The sequence below is a fragment of the Leuciscus leuciscus genome (assembly GCF_965113295.1).
Source record: "Leuciscus leuciscus genome assembly, chromosome: 3".
NCBI classification, from domain to species: domain Eukaryota; kingdom Metazoa; phylum Chordata; class Actinopteri; order Cypriniformes; family Leuciscidae; genus Leuciscus; species Leuciscus leuciscus.
Genome location: NC_138727.1, coordinates 52866334 through 52890196, shown reverse-complemented (window position 1 = coordinate 52890196; position 23863 = coordinate 52866334). Strand labels below are relative to the sequence as shown.

At 37.6% G+C, this 23863-nt stretch overlaps 3 protein-coding genes across 3 annotated transcripts in view; 2 read left to right on the top strand and 1 right to left on the bottom strand.

Moving 5' to 3' along the window:
- Positions 1 to 23863, bottom strand: part of LOC309493832 (CD209 antigen-like protein 2) — a 161701-nt gene that overhangs the window by 129636 nt on the left and 8202 nt on the right. The gene's annotated exons all lie outside the window — the stretch shown is intronic.
- Positions 607 to 19282, top strand: LOC309494713 (uncharacterized protein; the record flags this gene model as incomplete). The annotated part of the gene is made up of 6 exons (XM_082164124.1): positions 607 to 959; positions 1002 to 1114; positions 1199 to 1317; positions 2738 to 2841; positions 4139 to 4278; positions 18983 to 19282. 5 exons carry the CDS (start codon positions 607 to 609, stop codon positions 4269 to 4271), a joined length of 822 nt encoding a protein of 273 aa, XP_082020250.1. The 3' UTR covers positions 4272 to 4278; positions 18983 to 19282.
- Positions 13208 to 15000, top strand: LOC309495853 (putative nuclease HARBI1). Its single transcript, XM_082165716.1, has one exon. It carries the CDS (start codon positions 13920 to 13922, stop codon positions 14943 to 14945), a length of 1026 nt encoding a protein of 341 aa, XP_082021842.1. The 5' UTR covers positions 13208 to 13919; the 3' UTR covers positions 14946 to 15000.

The window sequence follows — 23863 nt, the reverse complement described above, 5'->3', positions numbered from 1 at the left end:
CCTTGATTCTTTCAGCCCTAGCAACTGTTTTGGAAGTTGACGCCTCGGTGTAGGTGAGCTGCTTCTTCTTGGCTGATTCCGCTGCTGCTTTAACCATCCTCAAATGTTTGGCGGTGGCAAAGTGGTTGTCCAGCGTAGACTTCCGCCTGTGGTCCAACACGCAGTTGCACGGAGTGCAAAATAATTTGCCCCCACTGTCATGTAACACACTGGGAAACTGCTTAGCGCGGTCTTTTGCGCTTATGTTTGTTGGCAAATGAGAACGATTTGCGGGCTTCATCATGGTTTCATCGGGGTTTGCAGCTTTTCAATAATGTCGCGTAATTACGTCACTTCATAACGTTCCCATGGCAACAGGGGAAATAACTGCGCTTGTGTGAAGTAAATGTAAAACTTTCTGCTAAGATATATGTGACTTTTTGCACCGAAAATGCAGGGATTATGAAATCATGAAAGCCCGCATATTTTGTGCACGGAAATCTGCAATTTATGCGGGGAAAGTGCGGCGTATTTGAAAAAATGCGTCCCCCACATAAATATGCGGACTTTGGCTGATTATGCATGGAATCATGCGATCGCATAATCGCGTTTTTCTGGAGGGACTGAATGACTGAAAAAGACCAACTGAAGAACAACTTCAACTGTTTGAGTCAGAAGGAACTGGAACTAGAGACCAGAATAAAATATCCCACTGCTGAGAAAGGCCAGTCACAGAACAGTTCCCACTCTTTGAGTCAGGAGCTGGAGACCAGAGTCAAATATCTCACTGCTGAGAAAAGCCAGTTGGAAACAAGAGTCAAAGATCTAACCACTGAGAAAAGCCAGTTGGAGACCAGAGCCAATGATTTCACTGCTGAGAAAAGCCATTTGGAGACCAGAGTCAATGATCTCAATGCTGAGAAAGGCCAGTTACAGAGAAGTTTTGATTCTTTGAGTCAGAAGAAACTGGAGCTGGAGACTAGAGCCAATGATTTCACTGCTGAGAAAAGCCATTTGGAGACCAGAGTCAAAGATCTCACTGCTGAGAAAGACCAGTTGAATCAGACGAAACTGGAGTTAGAAAGCAACGTCACATCTTTGAGTGAAGAACTAAAGAAGGAAAAATCCAAACAAGGTCAGTATGAATCTGTTTTTAATTCTTTTTCATCCTTTTCTTTATTTCTATCTATAGAGTTTTTAAAATGGGAGTTTCTGTTAGGAAATCCGCGTGGGCCTGTATGTTTGTTCAAATCCAATGAGTCGAGCTGGTCTGAGAGCAGGCAGTACTGCAGGGATCATGGTGGTGATCTGGTCATTATCAACACTGAAGAGAGACAGGTGAGTTTGTGTGAGTGACTGTTAATCACCCAGCCAGCAGAGCCATGTGGGGCCCAAATGGGTTTGACTTGGGCTATCTAACTGGGACCCAGACAGTTTTGCACCCAGTTTCCATGTAGGCCCCACATGGATTTGCCCAGATGAAATGAACACTGCTTAGTGTGCACACTACAGGCTGTTTAATGTAACACTTAATCAGTGTTGGAGGTAATGAGATAATTAAGTGATTGAATAATGATTTTGTATTAGTGAAGAACACCTGCTGTTAACAAGCAGAATCACTGAAGGAAAGAGAAACACAAGAACTACTTCCAGCCACAGCCTTGGATGAAATCAACTGAAGATAAAATACATTCAATCTCTCAAGATCTGATTAAACAACTCCACAAACAGCATTACCAGCTTCACTTATTACTAACCAGACTGACTTTATTTCTGTCAGACGTCTTCAGAAATTCTTATTGAGAATTAACAGAGGTTAAGATGTTGATTATTTATTTGAAAGTAATAGTTTGATTTGATGTTACCATTGTGGCGATCAGTGTGTGCTTTAGTCAGTCTCTTGACTTTTTAACATTAGTTTTTCTCAGGCAGCTGTGTCTGTTTGTTATGGCGAGAACAGCAAGAGAAAATATAATCAGATGCTGTAAGCTGATTGATGATAAGAATATACTCATCATTATATATTGGCATAACTCATTGATATTATGTGGGAGGTTTATACGGATAGTATGTTATTAATTCTGTTTTATTGTTGTGATTCTACAGCAAGAGAATAATAGAATTTGATCAGAACATCACACGATTTTTAACACATCATTTACATATTTTGAGCTCCTGTGAATTTTACTCGCACACAGACATCAAGAATCAGCATATGAATCTCAACAATGGTGACATGTTTCATAGTGCAATGCAATCTGAGTGCATCATACAAAACTTATCCATGGCTCCCAGAATGCATTGCACCATTGAAGCATGTCACCATTGTTGAGATTCATATGCTGATTCTTGATGTCTGTGTGCGAGTAAAATTCTTTTTATCTTCAGTAAAATATTTTATCTTCAGTTGATTTCATCCAAGGCAGTGGCTGGAAGTAGTTCTTGTGTTTCTCTTTCCTTCAGTGATTCTGCTTGTTAACAGCAGGTGTTCTTCACTAATACAAAATCATTATTCAATCACTTAATTATCTCATTACCTCCAACACTGATTAAGTGGTACATTAAACAGCCTGTAGTGTGCACACTAAGCAGTGTTCATTTCATCTGGGCAAATCCATGTGGGGCCTACATGGAAACTGGGTGCAAAACTGTCTGGGTCCCAGTTAGATAGCCCAGGTCAAACCCATTTGGGCCCCACATGGCTCTGCTGGCTGGGCAATGAGAGGGATCACACTTATTCTTGTTTTTATTCACACAGAAACACATAACTTCATTCATCAAGGAGAGAGTGTGGATTGGTTTGTCTAAGACTGAGAACAAGGGGACAATGAAATGGGTGGATAATTCAACATTGGAAAAAGGGTAAGCGATGAAACACTCACTGACAATCACTGTGAAAGTATTTTAAACATGAGACCATCACAACCTCTAAAAATAACCGAAGACCCAACTGTTCAATAAATACCAAAACCAAAGATTTTTTTTTGCAAAACACAACTCTTCTCTCCATTATTTGTCCTCTAGCTGCCTTTACAATGTAAAGCTTTCCTGTAGCTCAGTGGTAAGAGCATTGCGTTAACAACGCAAGGTTGTGGGTTCGATCCCAGGGGATTGCACATACCTATGTATAAATGTATAGGATAACGCAATGTATGTTGCTTTGGATAAAAGCGTCTGCCAAATGCATAAATGTAAATGTAAAGTCTAATTAGACTTAAAAAAGCATGCAAACTGATTGCCTTAAAAAAACAAAACAAGGAAAGCAAAATAGGAATAGCATATTTTACTGACAAATGCTTAGTTCACTTACACAAGAGTTCTAGTAACTAAAAAATTATTGAGGGTACTTTTATTGAGGGTACATTTTAAATAAAATGTAATTGTTGTGTTGTTGTGTTGAATGCTGAGTGTTGAAGTCTGTGTGTGACTCAAGCATGATCAATTGCAAGATATTCTCACAAATATAGATGGATTATATCAATCCAATTAATAGTTTCACAGCATGTTTATGACAATAAGTGTTAGCAATAAAACTTTAAAATATCATAGTTTGTGAAGAAATATGGTTATGTTTTAATTAATTGTATGTATTATATATTTATTACTTCCTTTACTTTGAAATCAAATAACAGCGATTTATTGTTGCATCGGTGCATCAGTTGGAAGTAAATTACAATAATATAAAGGAAGGTTCAAGTACCCAACCAAAGGGAACACTGATCACCGTAATGATGAGTTCAAACAAAAACATTTGAAAATCAACATCAATTTATGAAGTCAGCTTATGTGATACTCTCTCAAATTTTTCAGATGTATTGACAATTCAAAATTCAGGATAACTTTGAGAAATCAGTGAATGCAAATAGAGAAAGAGGTGGAGAGGTGGAGGAAATTAGTGAAAAGTCTATTAAGAAATGCCCCACCTCAAAAAAAGATTTTTCTTTTTTTTCTTTTGCTTGACAAAATGGCACTCAAACCAATCAGTTAATCTTAACTTGGGTTTTCTGAATAAAAAAGCATAGCATGTGAATAGTACAGATTAGAAGAGTTTTACAATTAAGTTAAGACATTAAGTAAAGTTAACTAAAAAGTGTTAGTTAGAATGACTGTTGGATTTTACAGTGCTCTAAATTTACTCTTGTTGCCACATGTTATTCAGGTTTTGGTTCGAAGATGAGCCAAATAATGCAGGTCGCAATGAGGACTGTGTTGAACTGATGCCTTTAGACTCCATCCAGAACTGGAATGATCTTCCATGCTCTGAGAAGAGGAAAGGGATTTGTGAGAAATAGGTATTTGGTAAGGAATTGGGTATTGTCATGTTTTTTATTTTATTTATTTTTTATTATTTTACAGAATCAATCTTTTTGTGATAGTAAAATTTCTGAATGAGGTCCTAATTTAAAGCTACACTGTGTAGGATTTTCTCCCATCTAGCGGTGAAATTGTTTATGACTACCAACTGAATATTACTTTCTAGCCCCTCCCATTCCGAGGGCGTTTTAACTCCTACTCCGTATTATTTCAAATCAGCCGGCAGTCGCGAGTAATCTCCCTCTCACATTCGTCACGGTGCCACTGAGTGTAAAAACGCGAAAGGCAAAGCTTGAATTTCCAGGTATGTTCCTCTTTGGCTAATGTATTTTCAAGATGGAGGAGCAACATGGCTGCCGTCATTCGAGCGACTAGCTCGTATGTATTCTAAATGGCAGATTCTACGCTTACGAGAATACTTCATTAGTTGGTAGAAGTAATTACACATTAATGAGCACATATCATTTTGAAAGAACAAAGTGTTTTTTGCTAAGAATCAACTTAAAAAATTACACAGTGTAGCTTTAATTTTATTTAAACTGCTTTCATGATATCAATTTAATTTAATAATTTTCTATAACATACAAAACCACAAATGTAAAACATGTAAAACTGTCAAAAACAATGTATTGCTTTAATAAACGTATAACATGGGGTGAACTGGGTAATCCGGGACAGTGGCTAATGTAGCACACCAAATCTCTGATGTGTTCATCATGTCTTGCTCCATCACAAGCAGCTCTATGTCAATATGATCTTATTCTAGCTGTTGTAATGAGTAAACAGCAGGGTCCGTACTCACAAAACATGCTAAGGCTAAAAGAAGCTCTAAACTTGTCAGTTTAGGAGAAACTTTAGGACACTTTAAGAAGCTGCAGAGAGTGTGAGGAACAGGGGTAGGGGTGGGGGTGGGGGGGATGCAGAACACTGTTGAGGTAAGTATAGGTGAGTTGGCTGTGTATATATATGCCTCCTCTCGAGCTGTGATTATATTGACCATTTGAACGTGCTTAATAAAACTTAATTTGTCACTTGCCATGCAGACATGCAAGAGACTGACAATTAGCTGAACATACTAGTTAAATTAGTGACACTAGCCCACTCCTCCCCCATCAGCCAATCACTGTTTGCATAGTTAGTAAGCGTAATTACATCATCCATAGCAACAAGGTCAACCCTTTCTCTTAGCTTAAGACTTCACTCTGTTCCTTAGTAAAAGTTGGTCTCAGCAGCTTTGCGAATAAGATTTAAGATTAAACTCTTACCTAAGAACATTTTCTGATAATTAGGAGAACTCTTAATGCTAAGATAAAATGTTTTGTGAATACGGCCCCAGAAGTCTAAAGTGTTCCAGACTACAATAATTCACCATATTATGCTGATATTGAGTGTCTGTGAAACTTTTTTTATTTATTTAATTGCTTTCTCTTTAAATGGTCAACATAATGTTAATATAATAAAATGTTCAATTACCATTATTACAAACACATTTTCATATTTCATTCTTACATTTACTTCGGTGTACCTGATGCTTGATTATCAGGCCCGGCACCACGATGGGGCAAAAAGGAGCTTTGCCCCCTCAGATCTGATTTGTGCCCCCTTAGTTTCATTTTTGTATTCATTTTCACAAACAAATTGTTTACTATATATGCATGATAAATGATGCTTTGGTAGGTGGGTACAAGGCATGTGAAAAAAATATACATCCTGTAAAATTTAAAGGTGCATGCTTTTATCTGACCACAGTTTCCGCCACGCAAATATCAGTCATGATATCAGCGATTCAGTTTCAGCCAGAGGTGGGTAATCCAGGGGTCAATTTTTTTCTGTAGTTCACAGTTCACAGTTCACTTTATTAGCCATTTGCAGTGTAAAACCACATTGGAAAAGATGTGCAAGAAGCTCAAGGTACAATGTCAAACACATAAGAGGACATAACATAAAACAGACAAGTAGGTGCCGCATAGAAACTCAATAGTAAAATGCTGTACAATAAAAACCACACATACATTTAAAGTGCCTAATTTAAAGGGCTTTGTTTAAAATGATTACAGCTTGGGGAAAGAAACTATTTAAATGGCGATCAGTAGAACATTTAACAGAGCGATACCTTCTCCCTGGGGGAAGCATCTCAAAGAAGGCCCCTGCAGGATGGCCTGAGGCATCATTAACAAGTTTTAAAGCTCGATTAAAGCTCGAAGTCCTGCCATATGTTTATTCCACCCATAAACTCAGTCAGCTGATTTCACTAATTAGTTCTCTCTCCTGCTGAATTAGCAAATCCAGGTGATTGGAACAAAATACTGAGGAGGACTTTTACTTTCTGAACCTGGACTTTACACCTCTGCATAGCAATGCCACATGTCAGCCAATAGCAAAGAAATAAACCAGAACTGGACCTTATCGTAGCCAAAAAAAACTGTGTATATTAAATATGGAGTAATTTCAGCCACAGTCTTAGATGAAATCAACTGAAGAGAAAAGAAGACATTAAATCTGTGAAGATCTCAGCAGAGGAGGATTAAACAACTCCACAAACAGCATTACCAGCTTCACTTATTACTAACCAGACTGACTTTATTTCTGTCAGACTTCTACATAAGTTTTTATTGAGAATTAACAGGTGTTTAACTCTAATGTGTTTCATTTGAAGTCACCATAACAGTGATTAGTGTTTCCATTAGTTGGGCTCTTAACTCTTATTATATAGTTCAGGGGTTGGCAATAGGCGGCCCACGGGCTAAAACTGTCCCGCCAGAAATATTTTCTGGCCCGCCGGATTATTTTGGAAGTCGACTTGTTTTTCCATTATTTATTTCCTGAACTAAAATAAAACTTGAGAAAAGCCGTAGCTGCGCATGATTTCACCGCCGCATACTGTGTGAAACGCCCATAAGGAATCATGCGGCACGCGATTACATTTTAAAGTATAAAGACGGTGGCGGTCGGAACTCTGGTGTACCTATACTTTGGACAGAGTGGGCGGTCTGATTGACAATAGCCCACTCCCACCATCTTTTGACAGCGTATCCGCACTTCATTCTGACCGCCTGTACACCTAGCTCTGAGGAGCTGTTTGGTACTGAAACCATTGTCAGTCAACAACATTCTTTTTTTGCAAGGATGTTTGAAATAGTTTGGCAGAAAATAGCCTACTTCATTTGTCAGTAGGGCAATATGGTTTTCGTTTATGTTGCTTAGAAATTTGAGTGATAGGCTTTGTCCTATTTAATTTGTTATTTATATTTCATAAATTTTTTCTGTGACATTTTTTTCTCTGCTGACAGTACAATGATAAAATAATATTTATATTAATATATTGACACGAACACAATTTTCGTATAGCATTTATAATTGTTATAAGCTACTTAATCTCTATTTTGCCGTTAGAGACATTTGAATTTGAGATTCTGGAAACGAGATCTAAATTTTGTGGACCCGTCAGGTCGGGAAATAAAGCGGGTGAACACAGAGTATATTTTAAGCGGTTGCTGAATAGAACCTTGTGGGAGCGGGACGAGAGAAAAAAAAAACAGTCCTGCGCAGACCTCCTTAAACCTTAGGTGTGTATGTGTGTGTCCCGAATAAATAATAATAAGGGACCGTTCGGTATTTATGGAAGGGGCCACCGGAGGAAAATAGGGGAGGGTCATGTCTTTTTATTCTTTGTTGAGGGGAGGGTCATCCAATTTTTTTTAGTCTAGGGGGAGGGTCACCCAACTTTTATATTCATGAAAACGGCAACATTTCAAAGTGGCTTGTTTGGTGCTATTTTTTTTCCATTTAGGTCGATGTTGATCTCGCGTTATCAGCCCCCCTTCGATATCAGATGGGTCTGACCCAACAAAAATCCAGTTTGGCGCTGTTTGACAATGCGCGCGCACTTCAGTACGCGCTCAGAAAAAGTGCATCATGTCAGAACAGAACGCCAATGAAATGTTTACCCGGCAAAGCTTTAAAGCACGAGCAAATAATGAACTTTTGTGATTGCGAATAAGTGCACAGTGTCCTGTGAGTGTAACTCTACCACTGCATTAACATGTGATGTGAACGTCGAGTTTTACAGTATTGGGACTGAGGCGCATACTACCATATTTTAGTTTCCATTCTTATTTTGTTTCCACGATGTGTAAGATGTAGGGCTACCACATCTTTAAATTACTATTAGATTTATTTAAGTTAACATAAATACGTAGACCTACACCACAAAAACTAGTTGAGGATAAATTCGTTAAACTTGGGCGATTCCAGTGTTATGGACGTGACATTTGCAGTCAATACTTGAAATATAAATTCTCAGAAAATGCATTTAATACCAATATTTTGAAACGTCTGAAAGGAGTCAAGACATTAGAAAAATATCAGTCTACACATGCGTTTTATATTTAATATGAGGGAAATACACATGTGACGTGACACAAAAAATCTTTAACTTTTAGGTGGCAAAATATTTTTTAGTAATTCTATAAATTACACTGTGCAAACCAAAAGATATATACCCACCGGATGAATAAAGATCGGCCTCCACAGAACATAACATATTATTTTTATTTTATTTTTCGTGGTCGCATTTATGTAAAAAACTCTGAAAGCGAGACTGCTCTGAAAGCGACTTTAAAAATTTCACAGAGACCTCAAACAGAAAGCACAAAGCCTTTCTTTAAAGTGAATTTCGTTTTTTTATTAATTGTATCTTAATTTTAATCAATGTTTTATCTGGATTTAAATAGCCTAAGAAGTAAATATAGTAGAAAATAGATAATCATGACACGGAGGCGCGGGCGAGTGAACTGGACTTGTCTCATAAATGAACCGAAACTCAGCGTAAGGTATGCTACTTGCCTCACAGACCTGAGAAATATATAGAAAGCTTGAAATGTCTACTTTTAAACAGAACAATTCAAAACGAAGGAAAACAGACTGCTTTCTGCTTATGAAATGTGCATTTCTCTCTGGCGCGCTCTGAGAAGATCGCGACGCATCCTCAACTTCATCTTTGCAGTCGACACAGAAAACACTTGTTTATTAATAAACAATTAAAATGTCTCCTTGCTATATTTGACATATTCATAATAATTACTTTTGCCGGTTCTTTGTGACAGCTTTTAGATGCTTTGTTGGCAGCGCCACCCACATGTTCACCATCAGCACCGAAAACATGATTTTTTTCAAATCTAAAATCAAAAATCGTGATACGAACCGAATCGTAGGTTTGGTCTATCGTTATAGCCCTAGTAAGATGAGAAAGCAAGAGTTTATGGTTTTAAAAAACAAACAAACAATGGCTATCTGAACATCTTTGCCAAACCAGTACAGAAGTAGGCTAATCAATAAATTATCGGGGAGGGTCATGCCTTTTTTCACAATCATTTTGGAGGATAATAGAAAAATGTATTGCTGGCGAAGGGAGGGTCATGTCTTTTTTGACAACCGATCTCAAAACTCCTCCGGTGGCCCCTTAAATAAAAAACGAACAGTCCCTAATAAAAAAAAGGAATAAAGTTCAAAAGTTGGACTTTAAGCGAATGAGGCATGATTGTTATTCACACCTTTATTAAAATGGCTGTAATCTGTTTTTAATTAGTTTTATTACTATTTAGTAGTTAAATATAGTATTTAATTTGTATCCATAGGCCTACTCTGTGTAGCTGGCCCGCCATCTACTGGCTAAAAAAAATATTGGCCCGCGGCCAAAGTTACTTGCCGACCCCTGATATAGTTTATCTTTTTTGGCCGCTGTGACCAGAGCCGATCCGCCCTATACGCACACTACGCAAGCTGCGTAGGGCCCCGCAAATTACTCAAGGCCCCGCCTCCCCCTCGTGTCAAAGCGCGTCAATCAAAGATTACAACATCGTTGAGACGTGAGAAAATGAAGCGGAACTATCCTTCTGGTCACGAAGAAAGAGGAAAAAACACTATGCGAGTGAATTGTGGGAACAGCAATCAGGTAGACTGAGTTTGCTTGTTTATAAACTGCAGCTGGGAAAAGATAACCGCGTCGCACGTTAACATGCGTTCATATGCGCGTGCACGAAATGAAACGCGCACTTTCCAAAATAAACTACAATAGCGGGATGACAATCCTCATTGTAGGCGTAGGCACACATACTTTTAAAACAAGACAATGATCATCTACTCTCCAAGTCAAGGTTAAGTTACAACTCTGCCATGCCAGATGGAAAACAATGTATTGGCTTTATAGTCTATATTGCAATTAAGATGCTGATTGACTGGACATACTGGTCAATATGGATGCACATCCCTCAGTAAATAATAACCTTCAAGTATTAAGTATTGCTGTTATCATTTAAAACACAGTGACATGCTGTGGCAATTTTAGCTACTTTTATTCATTCACAGCACAGGATGCATTTGTGATTTCAAGAATTCAATTTGTTCTATTTGAAGTGTGAATACTTAATATTTTACTAGTAACACTGTCTATTTCTGATATCAGGAATTACCTTTATTATATTACCTTTATAATATTATTACTCAGCAAGTAAACAAAAGCGTAAATATCTACGTAATAAAATACAAATTCTGATATTGGGGTTCCAATCATGCACTGAACCTTGATTAATTAACAAGGTTAATTCTTCACTGTTTTCCAGCTGTATTTACAGTTTTATCTTTGCTTTTGTTGTCAGGATTAGTAACTTGCCATTTTGTGACATTTGGAGTTCATTTTCTATCAAATGTTATTGACATTGTGTATTGTCTACAAGTATTGAGGTCTCTGCATTCACATTATGCTTAACATCTGACATGTAGATATGGTGTCTCGCAAAAATATCTGTAGTATAAAGTACATGGATTTCCCAAGTAAAGCACATACCATAAATGTGTGGTATAATTTAATATTATATTGTTTGAGTGAAATGTAATGCAAAGGAAATTTCAACTAAATTGATACTACCCAACCTTTTACTAGCCAAGTTAAAATACTTTCACCTAACTTAGTTAAGTAACGTATACTTAATTCCATATGTGAAATTAACTTAAAAAATATGCGTGTGAAATAAAAAAAAAGAAGTAAATTTTACTTATTGTTTATTTAGTGTGAGTCAGGTAGGAGGGCCCCTTAATTTTTTTTTGCTTAGGGCCCCAGGGAGGTCAGGATCGGCTCTGGCTGTGACTGTGTTTGTCAAACACATTTGCAGCAGCAAAGAAAGCTAAAGTGAAATGAGATCAAGTGATGATGGTTTCCTGTTGATAGATTTATAATCATCATGAAATAGACTGATTCATTGAGGTATTTTAATCTAATAATTATATTGTCACGTTAATATTTTTTTCACAACACAAACCCTGTGTTACTGCAACATGAGATCCAGCAATATTATAACAATCAGTTAGAAGACTTTATATAATAAGAGTTAAGAGCCCAACTAATGGAAACACTAATCACTGTTATGGTGATTTCAAACGAAACACAGAGTTAAACCTCTGTTAATTCTCAATAAAAACTTTTGTAGACGTCTGACAGAAATAAAGTCAGTCTGGTTAGTAATAAGTGAAGCTGGTAATGCTGTTTGTGGAGTTGTTTAATCCTCCTCTGCTGAGATCTTCACAGATTTAATGTCTTCTTTTCTCTTCAGTTGATTTCATCTAAGGCTGAAATTACTCCATATTTAATATACACAGATTTTTTGGCTACGGTAAGGTCCAGTTCTGGTTTATTTCTTTGCTCTTGGCTGACATGTGGCATTGCTATGCAGAGGTGTGAAGTCCAGGTTCAGAAAGTAAAAGTCCTCCTCAGTATTTTGTTCCAATCACCTGGATTTGCTAATTCAGCAGGAGAGAGAACTAGTGAAATCAGCTGACTGAGTTTATGGGTGGAATAAACATATGGCAGGACTTTTACTCTTTGGCCCCTGGATTACCCACCTCTGGTTTCAGCTAAAATGGACAAAAGAAAGTATCTGCAATGTATTTCAGATGTGAAGAAGGACACTAAAAGTGTGACTGAGAGTAAACCTGATGAAGATGAGCACTCAGCACGAGCGACAGCCTCCTAAAAATATCCTCCTAAAGATACTGATCTTGACTGAATAACTTTTGTAACTTTAAAACTTTAAAATAAATTTTTTCATGTATGCAAATTGTATAATATCCAAGGTACACATTTCTAGTAATTGTGCAGTTAATTATCATATTGAATATTGAGTGTCCATGCATTTGTCACATCACGTCTTGATTACTGTAATGCCCTTTTAATTGGTCTAGCTGCTAGCTCCATTTCCAGATTGCAATACATTGAAAACTCTGCTGCTAGAATACTTACCCACACCAAGCGTTCTGCCCATATCACCCCAATTTAAAGATCTTCTTGGCTTCCAGTGGCTTATCGTATTACATTAAAAATCCTCCTGCTCAGTTTTAAATCTCTGCACAGCTTGGCTCCCCCTATCTCTGTAACCTGCTCCACCTCTACACCCCGACTCGCTCTCTACGGTCCTCTGACTCCTTCTCGTCGTCCCTCGGCATCACCTTGCCTCAATGGGGGGCAGATCATTCAGTGTTGTTGCACCCAAACTATGGAACTCTCTCCCCCGATTACTCTGTGTTAATACTATTTCTGAATTTAAAACTATGCTCAAAACTCCCTTATTTTCTGAATGTTACCGTTCTTAAGTTGTATTACATTTAGTTGTGTCTGATTGTATACTGCTGCTGCCCCATCTACATAATTCTCCTTTACTGTACTTTTACTCTCATCTACCTACTGTTGTTTTGTTTGTTAGCATTGTCCACCAAGCGTCCTTGAGCCCTGGAAAGGTGCTATAAATAAAACGTATTATTATTATTATTATTATTATTATTATAAAGAAGTTTGTTTGAAAGTAATAGTTTGGTTTGGTCATTGTGGAGGCAGTGTTTGCTTTAGTTGGGCTCTTTGAAAAAAATCTGGCTGCTGAAAGTGTTTGTTATAGCAAGATAAAAAGTGATCAAATATGTTGGCTACTTGTTGATAATAAAGAGATTATCATAATGGCCTGATTTCATCCTCTGCAATACATTTTTTATGATAATAACAATATAGGACTTCTACAGAATGAGATCAGGCAGCATTTTAATCAAAAAGTCACCGTTATTGAGATTCACACGTTGATTCTTGAGGTTTGAGTGTGTTTGAGTAAATTGTTAGTTGAAAGGTTTCGTTTTTTTAAAAACTGTTGGATATAATGTAGAAATATTACTATAATCAATTAATTGAAATCAACAACACACATGATGTCCTAGAAGCTGATCAGTGCATTACTTGATGAATACTGTTTATCATCATCAAGTATCATTTGATCAAAATATTTTCATACTGTTCTTGCCATAACTAACAGTTACAGCAGCCAGAGAAATCTAGCATTAAAACATCAAGGCCCGGTTTCACAGACATGGCTTAAGCCTAGTCCCAGACTAAACTGCCCACTTGAGCTGTCTTAACTCAAAGTGACTTGCACAGATATATATTAAAATAGTCAAAGATTTAGCCTGTTCTGGATTAAACAAAGCCGATTGCAAGAGGAAGGATTATAGCTAGTCTATGACTAAATTGAATCTTAAATTAATCCTTCAAAGAGGCAGGTTTAACTCCTGCTTAGTACTGTTTGTGAGGGAGCATGGAATATTTGGAATATCTAAATGAAAACCAACATGCACAACAGAGGCCAGCCAGAGTACTTGTGGATAGGAGTGTTCCATTACATTACTTTGATGACACAGCTTTTCAAGACCGCTTTCGTATGTCCAAGGAAAATGCAGTGGAGATAATATCTTTGCTTGAGCCTAGACTTTCCTGTCTGTCTCTGAGAGGAAGGCCTTTACCCATTTCTCTCCAAGTTCTGCTCACACTGAGGTTTTTTGCGTCCGGGACCTTTCACCGTGAAACTGGTGATTTGTGTGGTGCCAGTGAAGCAACTGTGTGTAGAATAGTTCACAAAGTCAGCAGAGCCATTTGTGAACTGAGGAGTCTTTACATAAAGTTTCCTGATGCTGCTGACCAAGCCAAATATAAAGTGCAATTCTATGAATATGGGCACTTCCCAGGTGTCCTTGGCTGTATAGATGGATGTCATGTTCCTGTCAAGTGTCCATCAACCCCTGATGCTGAGGAGTACAGGAACCGTAAGAACTGGTTTTCTATCAACGTTCAGGGTGTATGCACACCTAATTTAGAGTTTTCAAACATTGTTGCGCGCTGGAAAGGTTCAACTCACGATTCAAGGATTTTTGTCAACTCTTCATTATGTGCTCAGTTTCAGAGTGGACAGTATAGTGGACTTCTACTTGGTGACAGTGGATATGGTCAGAGTAACTTTTTATTCACTCCATACATAAATCCCACAACAGCTGAGCAGCAAAGATACAACAGAGCTCATATCCGAACAAGAGGCATGGTTGAACGCATGTTTGGAATATGGAAAAATCGATTCCAGTGTTTACGTAATACACTTCGCTTCAGGCCAAGGAGATGCTGCAAGGTCATCATTGCTACAGCGGTGCTGCACAACTACCTGAAGCAGTGCTGCTGTCCTGATCCTCCAATGGAAGATGACGATGAAGCAGATGTGCCCATGACTGAGGCAGCCAGTGACCAACGAGGACTTGCACACAGAGTTGCTTTCACATTGCAGCACTTCAGCTAGATGAGATGTATTTCAATATGGAATGTATTCATTATGCCTTATTTTGCCTTGATAATTTTTGTTCTGTACAAAATTAAAATAGTGTGCAGCAAAATAAAAAAAAATTACTAAACCAATACTGGTTGAAAATGTAGTTTGTGGTTGTTTAAATACACTCAGTCATGAATATCTAAATGACAAAAGGTTTATTTTTGTTTTTATTGTTTATACATCATATTGTTCACCATGGCTGGTAATCACAATTGCCTCCTTACTGTATTGTTTTTGGATCATACCTCTTTCTTCCAACTTCATATCCAATTCAACCTGTGGAATTCTCATTTTCATTTCATGTTCTTCCTTCAGATATTTCATTTTTTCCTCATGAAAGCGCTATATAAATGCCTCCATTCATTCATTCATTCATTCATTCATTCATTCATGAAATTCTCTGGCTAACTTTTCATGGATGGTCATCTTGCTTGTTCTCTGCTGAAAGGTGGTGGCAGCATCTTTTCTCAGGGATGCAGGAGCAGATGTGGAAGGCACACACTCACTGTGCTCTGGCTTTTCCAACCCGTTCAGATTCCTTTCTTCTGTGGGGAAAAACAGAGGCACAAATAAATTCACATGATCCTTACAATGAAAGAAGAATAAAAATTGACAGAGTGGAATATATGTACCAAAGGAAGAAATCAATTTCTTTCTAACATACCGTTTGTGCTCAGATCTTCATCTGAACTGTTCAAGTGATCATCATCTGGTATACCATCCAGAGGTTGCTGGTGCTGTATTATTCCAGACAGCAAGTCACTCAATTCATCAGTTTTGTCTTTATTTGGTGGTCCACCACCAGTAGTAAATCGCTGTCTTCTGATCTCTGCATTCTGTCGTTTTAAAGCCAGTTTAAGGTTCTTCCACAGAGTCTATACAGGCAAAAATCATTCATTATAAATTGTCCCAAAAATATGAATATGAGAAATGAGCAATGATAATAATGAAGAAATCTCACCTGAAGTTGTTGTATTGTTCTTGTGGTTGCATTTTCATTTGCATTAAATTCATTGCAAATTGCATTCCAAGCACTCCTTTTCTTTTGCTCACTAGCAGTAGTGTGGATTTTACTTTCAATAACTGGATGGTTGGTCAAAATTTGTTTCAGTAGTGTTTTTTCATACTCACTGAAGTTTTTGGAACGAATTCTTTTTGCATCTGCCATTGCTTTGTGTCAAAATGTACACCGATAATAATGTTTTCTGGTCCATTCCAGGTTTTTATGAGCACCATGAGCCCAACGGCATGTGCTTATACTCAACTTAATCAGGCCTATCCCAGGTGTTTTCATTTAAGCTTACTTAATTTACTCCAGGACTCTGTAGTCTCAGACTAACTAAGCTTATTTTAAGCCACGTTCATGAAAGGTACTTAAATGCCCCAGTTTAACTAGTACACATTAAGGCCTACTCCTGGCTTATGCTAAGCCGTTTCTGTCTGTACCGGGCCCAAGAGTCAAACTGCCCAACTAAATCATCAACATCTAAACCTCTGTTAATCTCAAGGACTTTTGTACACATGTGACAGAAATAAAGTCTGGTTAGTAATAAGTGAAGCTGGTAATGCTGTTTGTGGAGTTGGAGCCTGACATCAGATGTTTAGACGTCAACCCAATTTTCATTTTCAACCAAAATTTGACGTCTGAGCGATGTTGGAGTCCATGTCCAATAACATTTCTAGCTGGGGTGACTCACATTGTGGCCATAATATGAGCACACAGTGAGTGCACTCTTACACGTTTAGCTCACTGTGAACTCACATTGTGATCATATGGGGAGATTTGACAGACAGAACTTAGAGTAAACCAGGATTAGGCCTTAGTTCAATTAGGGCATTTAAGTAGCTTTTATAAACATGCCTTAAAAAAAAAAAAAAAAAAAAACATTACTGATGGGCATAAAAAAAAAACTAAAAAAACAATGGCACTGACATATTTTAAGATATGTCAGTTCAAGTTGCTTTCTTAATATATATCATTAACCCCCTGAGGTCTACGGTATCGCCGGCGATACCAGCTCGCTTTTTTTTTATTAGTGTAAAAGAAACTCATAAATACTCTGTTGACTTTGATTTTCCATAGGAGTTTCATACATCAATCGATTCTGTTAAATGTGTATTATTTTTGTGTATACTCACAATAAAAACAAAGTGTTGTGCTTTTTGCCAAATAAAGAAAAATAAACACGAAGCGAGTTCTGCCTTCTCTCTGCCAGTGAAGTCCATTCTGAAACGCGTCCGAAAATTAACAATAACTCAGCGAATACTCAGTCAAACAGACATACAGACAGACAGGCATGAAGCTTGAATTCTCTTCTTTTAAATGAAGTCATTTATATAAAAAAACAATTATTCTCATCTTGTGAAATCTGTATTAAAAGAGAGCGATTCCAGTCGAGCTCATCTCATCTCATTACGTTATAATCGGCCCCGCCCACGGAGAGCGCGCGCTATTCAAACGCAAATGGCTGAGGCAATCCTGTGAACGCCCCCATCAGCTCGAGAAAACACACACGTTTATTTAGATCATTGTTTACACCGTCTTGCAGCGCTGTGAGGAATAATACTAATCGAAAATGTCCCTCAGAAGTGCGGGTATATCGAGGAGCGAGCTGAGGAATACAAGTAAGTTTTTTCCTTCTCACGTGAATTTCTTCACGTGGGTTTCTGTTTATGAATGAATAAACGGCATGAATGCGCGCTGTTTACCACAGCTGGCAAAGACAGTTTAAATTTAAATCGCGTGTGTGAATGAATGATGATGTTTTAGCAAACTGTATTGCTATACTGAGATAAGTAAACATCGACTGAATGTTGAAATAAAATGTAGGCTATTTGTATAAGCAACGTATTAAACTGCAAATTAACAATATGCCCTAATATTTCATGAAAACAACGTTACAGTCAGACGAAATATGAAAGACAACATTTTGTTTAGTAGATTTGGGTACAGTTTTTACTGTAGAATATACTGCCACATCAAATAAGCTTTTGTTTAGCCATTTCTATATATAAAATACGATTTTTGTCAAAAATAAAGTCATCAACTAAGATGTTAGCTGTTCCAATGTTGGTTATATTCAAACTAATGAATACATAGATAAAATGTAGGGCCTATAATCATTTTTTTTTACAAAGAAAGAGTACACTTGAAATATTGTTGAAATTGTAATTATTGTTGTAATTGTAACCATTTTAATAAAATAGCAAAACATATTTACAAGATAGATGTAAGCAAAATCTTAAATGGTCAATATAAGTCTTCTTCTAAATATATCTTTTGTCCTTGCATTGTGGCTCAGTCAGTGTCACACCTGAGTGAATGGCTCATCATTATGCAGAGTGGGTGTATTCTAAGGTGTAAACCCCTCCTCGTTCACGCCCCCTCGCATATTGGCTTTCCAAGCAAAACCTGTTTTACATCAATTTAAATCAATGTATGGTTTTATGTGAACGATAAAGCAAGACTATTTTCACATAATTTTGAAGAAAAAACTATAGGCGACGACATCCATAAGTCAAAAGTCTTATTGCCACATATTTAGTATGTGTTTTGTGGTCTTATTTCAAAAATTTTAATTTTTAGTTTTTTCGATAACCACGCATAAACATTATTCTCTCAAAAATGAAAACATGTACATACATGTGGCTCACATATTATTGTAGTCCTGTTTGTGCTATATAGAGTGAATTTACACCTTTGCCATTAATATGTTTATAAGCAACTGAAAAAAGCACAAATGTCAGAGCATGTCAGAACACCCCCAGGGCCCAAAAAAACGCTCAGACTCCAGAGGGTTAATATATAATATTAGTATTATATTGTTTTATTTTTGTAATAATTCTCATCCAATTTTTTTGAGGAGGCAATGGAGGAAACGCCCCGATATTGTTATACCTGGGCCTGTATAGGTGCCGGTGCACATGTGTGGGTGTTTCTCCCTCCCTTTGTTTTTTTTCCCCACTGTCTCGTCCTTTGATTCTCTCTCCTGTCCTGTTTCTCACAGGTCTCCTGCCCTTATTGGAGGTGCCGCTATCGCTCGGTAGTTGCGGACGGAGAGTGCGGGCGTCTTTTTAAAAGAGGAACGGAAGGGCGACATCCTCTGAATTATAAAGGCCATTTATTTTTGACCGGTTTTTCTCCTGCTTATGTTTAGTTAAGGAGTTAGGAAGTCTTTGTATTTTCTTTGATCTTCAATTCCTGATAGGATATTTTGTTTGCTGTGGTAAGGTAGTTCACTTTTTGCTTATTATTTTGGCTTTGTCTAGCCCTGAAGTTACGTTTGTGTTCTTGTTCATTGTTTGAACTGCTGGCAAAAAAATGTCTCTAACCTCACAATAAATATAGTATCAGTGAGTTTTATCTTAAGCAGTGCATTTAACACTAGTGTAATTACATACATTTAGCATTTCATATTCCAGCTATTCGTATTCCAGTTATTTTGGCTCAAACTAAAAATCAAGTAAAAAAAAAAGAGACTTCATTCTTCTGATTCTTTTGATCAGTGTTCCCTTTAGTCTTTCTTTCTTTGTGGGTATTTACATTGAAGGTCTGTTACATTATTTAATATGTGGAATAATCTGAATATAAATGTGCCGTGGTGATTAAAGCTGCATGCCGCCTTTCGCCTGGTTATTATTTACCCTCGCCTCATGGGTCAAAATGTCACAAGACTTAAAGAAAGTTTTGAATTGTAAGACTGCAGTTTTGTGAGGTCAGTGGAGTGAAGGTCTCCCACTAAACAAAACGTTAATCAACCGACATTTTAGTTCTGTTATTTCCAGGTTTTTTCCAGGCTTTTTCCAGGCTGTTGTAAATTCCACAAGCCAACATGTCACAAGCGTCATTTCCCTCATGCTTAGGAGCTGCGATGAAAGGAAGAAAAACAATGGGAGGGTGTACAATGTAAGAAATGAGAAGCAGCTGGTGTGTGAGATGAGGAAAACACCTTTCAGCTCAAGCCAGAAAGGTTCAGACACTAGAGGGAGCTAAAGATCATTATAGAGTCCCATAAACGCCCCCCATCAGGACTGTGTAATTTAATGTGTCTAGAATAGTTATCCTAGTTTTCAGTGACAATGACATAAATTATAAACCAAGTATGAAAAATGTCCAGAGGTTTCATGTTATTAGATTTTAAACAAAAAATTTAATTTGTACTAAGGGGGCATTTTTGCCCCACAGCAGGGGTAAAATGCCCTAACTCAGCAATTTGCTTTATACATTTACAGCAAAATCGGAGTAGTACAAGCTAGAGTTCTCAACGGGCCTGAAAATTACAACCCGACCCGACCCGGCCCGTGGCTTTTAAAGCCCGGACCTGATGTAACCCGACACATCAACATGAATTATCTGCCCGAACCCGGCCCGCGGCCCGACGTCGCGTCTGAATTTTTTTTTTCTCATATACGTATTATCATGACCAGCAGACGCGAATTCAAATCAACCTTTAATGTTCACGCCTTTTAACAATACAAACAACTGAAACAATAAACTTTAAATATATAAATAGGCTGTAGTAGCGACGGTGAATTCACCTGCGGCAAGTTTACTTTTCACCAACTCCATCTTCTTCTCCAGTCTAAAGGCGTGCACGCAGCGGCGTCTGCCCCCGCCCCTCTCCATGATGCACGTTGCACGCAGCAGCCAGACTTTCTTTACGGTGAACAGCAGCGGTGATTAATAAAAATTAAAAAAAATTACTGAGCGGAAAAGATTAAGCCCGAGGTCCGACCCGACCCGAGTCATTTGCTTATATTTTCGACCCGAACCCGCGGGTCCCGTCGGGTTTGTCGGGCCGACCCGACCCGACCCGTTGAGAACTCTAGTACAAGCAGTGCAAGCTTAAAATAAAAAAGACAAGCCAAAATAACAGTAGATAAATAATAATAATGAATTTGTTACATTTTTATATAGCGCTTTTCTTACCACTCAAAGCGCTTTACATAAGGGGAGAATCTTCTCGAACAACCACCAATGTGCAGCACCACCTGGATCATGCGACGACAGCCATATTGTGCCAGAACGGCCACCACACACCAGCTTACTGGTGGAGAGGAGACAGAGTGATGAAGCCAATCAGTATAGGGATGATTAGGAGGCCGTGATGATGGATAGAGGCCAATGGGCAAATTTTGCCAGAATGCCGGGGTTAAACCCCAACCCGTGGAACGATGATCTGGCCCATATGCAGCGTGGAATGACGGCCCTTGGGCGGACCGCTCCTGTTTGCCAGATCTGGGCCACAAGCAGGCCATAGCAATGCCACATGTCAGCCAAAAGCAAAGAAATAAACCAGAACTGGACCTTATCTGAGCCACAAAATCTGTGTGTATTAAATATGGAGTCATCTCAGCCTTAATAAGCCTGTTAACAAGCAGAATCACTGAAGGAAAGAGACGAGCAGAAACACAAGAACTATAACTGACTTCAGCCACAGTCTTAGATGAAATCAACTGAAGAGAAAAGAAGACATTAAATCTGTTAAGATCTCAGCAGAGGAGGATTAAATAACTCCACAAACAGCATTACCAGCTTCACTTATTACTAACCAGACTAACTTTATTTCTGTCAGACGTCTACAAAAGTTTTTATTGAGAATTAACAGAGGTTTAACTCTAATGTGTTTCATTTGAAGTCACCATAACAGTGATTAGTGTTTCCATTAGTTGGGCTCTTAACTCTTATCACTGTGGTCACTGTGACAGTGTGTTTGTCAAACACATTTGCAGTAGCAAAGAAAGCTAAAGTGAAATGAGATCAGGTGATGATGGTTACCTGTTGATGGTTTTAAAATCATCATGAAATATCCTGAATCACTGATGTCTTATGTTATATCAATTGTGTTGTTCCATTAATATATTCACATCACAATCCCTGAGTTACTGCATTCAAGCTCCAGCGGTATTATACATATCAATTAATATATTACCTACAGTGACACACACACAGATATTAGCAATCAGTGTATGAATCTCAACAATGGTGACAATAAAAAATACTCAGATAAAAATATCAACTCTGAACATCACAAAAAAACTACTAAATGTCACAACAATACAACAGCAAAAAATAAAAGAAAATATTTAGAATTAAACAAAATATTAGGACAATTCAGCTGCATAATTTATTCATGTTGCAATGCATGCTGGGAGTTTAGTACTATGCTGGTACCCAGCATGCATTGCAGCAAGGTACTTTTGATTGTCACCATTGTTGAGATTCATACGCTGATTATTGATTCTGTGTGTGCCTAAAAACTAGATTGTAAAGTTTATTTTATTAGAATTTTTTTTAAGAAATTCTTTGGATTATATTGAAAATTCTGGATCTTTTGCTGCAGAGTGTAGAATCACAGTGATGCTGTAATTAACCATATACGTCAGAAATTATGCACTGAATGAATTCAGGTCAAATGATGATTATGTCAAAACATAACCAACTCTACCTTTTCTCTTTGTTCATCTGGCAGTTAAAACTCAATTACAGCAGCCAAACAAAATCTAATGTTAATAGTTTAAGGTAGTGATGGCAATCTGACACAGAAGCTTTGAAACGTGCTTCAAACCATTAACTACAATCCCATTTGAACCACTGCTCCGAAAGGTTAATTGCTTTGGTATGGGAAAATCACGTGACACATGACGTCCGAAGCAGCAACGGCTTCATTCTCTGAATGAATCTCCTGAGTGGTTCGCAGCGACACCGCCACAAGCAAACCAGTCAGTGCTGCCACTGCAACTGGCACCGCCTCGTTTCCAGTCTGAAATGTAGCGCTCGAAGCATAAAAACTTTAATGCACAACAATGTGTTTGGTTCATAGTAGCCTCTACAGTGACAAGTTTGTCGTATCGATTTATTTTCATTACTATGGAAGCATCTAGGAAGAGAGGCCGTTCTGACATGTGGGAAAACTTTATTCTGATCGCTCCTGATAAGGTATGTGCGCGGGCTGTTAAATATTATTATTAAATATTAGGCTAAAAGTAGAGATATAGAACTGTAACTATCAGTAGCCTATATAATAACTGTTTCAAGTCTGTATAAAAACATCTGAACAAATTTTCTCTAAGTGTATATTGGCTACTTCTCATCCAACCACAATCAAATTCACTCTATCCGGATGGCACGATTTATTTGGAAAGATTATTATTATTTTTATTTTTTTTAAATGATGGCAAGCCGGAATGAAAACAATTGCCAAAATGAAATAGGAGTAGCAAGGCTATTTTTAAAATGTAAGGAGTAGAAAGTAAAGATAATTGCGTGAAAATGTAAAAAGTATAAGTAAAAAGTCGGCTGAAAAATAATTACTCCAATAAAGTAGCCTATAGATACCCAAAATTTAGTGGGTAATGAAGTATTTGTACTTCGTTACTTGACACCTTGGCATATAATATTGCAATAGACCAGATACACAAGAATGAAATTTGAAATAAGAACAAAAATACAATTTACTTATTGGCCATTTTATTGAAAGTGAAAACAATACAACACCAAAGCAGTTTCGCAGACACTCAATATCACAATAATAGGGTGAATCAGAGCAATCTTGGGAGACTTTAGACATTTTACTGTGATTGTCAGCTCAACGCTTCAGACTAACAAATTAGATGAATGATAACAGAATAAGATCATGTTGACATAGAGCTTCTTGTGATGGTGCAAGACATGAACGCATCAGAGGTTTGGTGTCCCAGATCACCCTAATTCACATTGTGAGAAACTGGATGTTGTGAGTTTATTATAGCAATGAGAAAATAATGACAATTTTACATGTTCCTTCTAACAAATTCATATGAAGATCAGCTGGAAGAAATTCACAATAAAAAAGAAAATATCACTAAAATAATAGAAGCAAAAGCAAAGCAACACCAGATAAAACCTA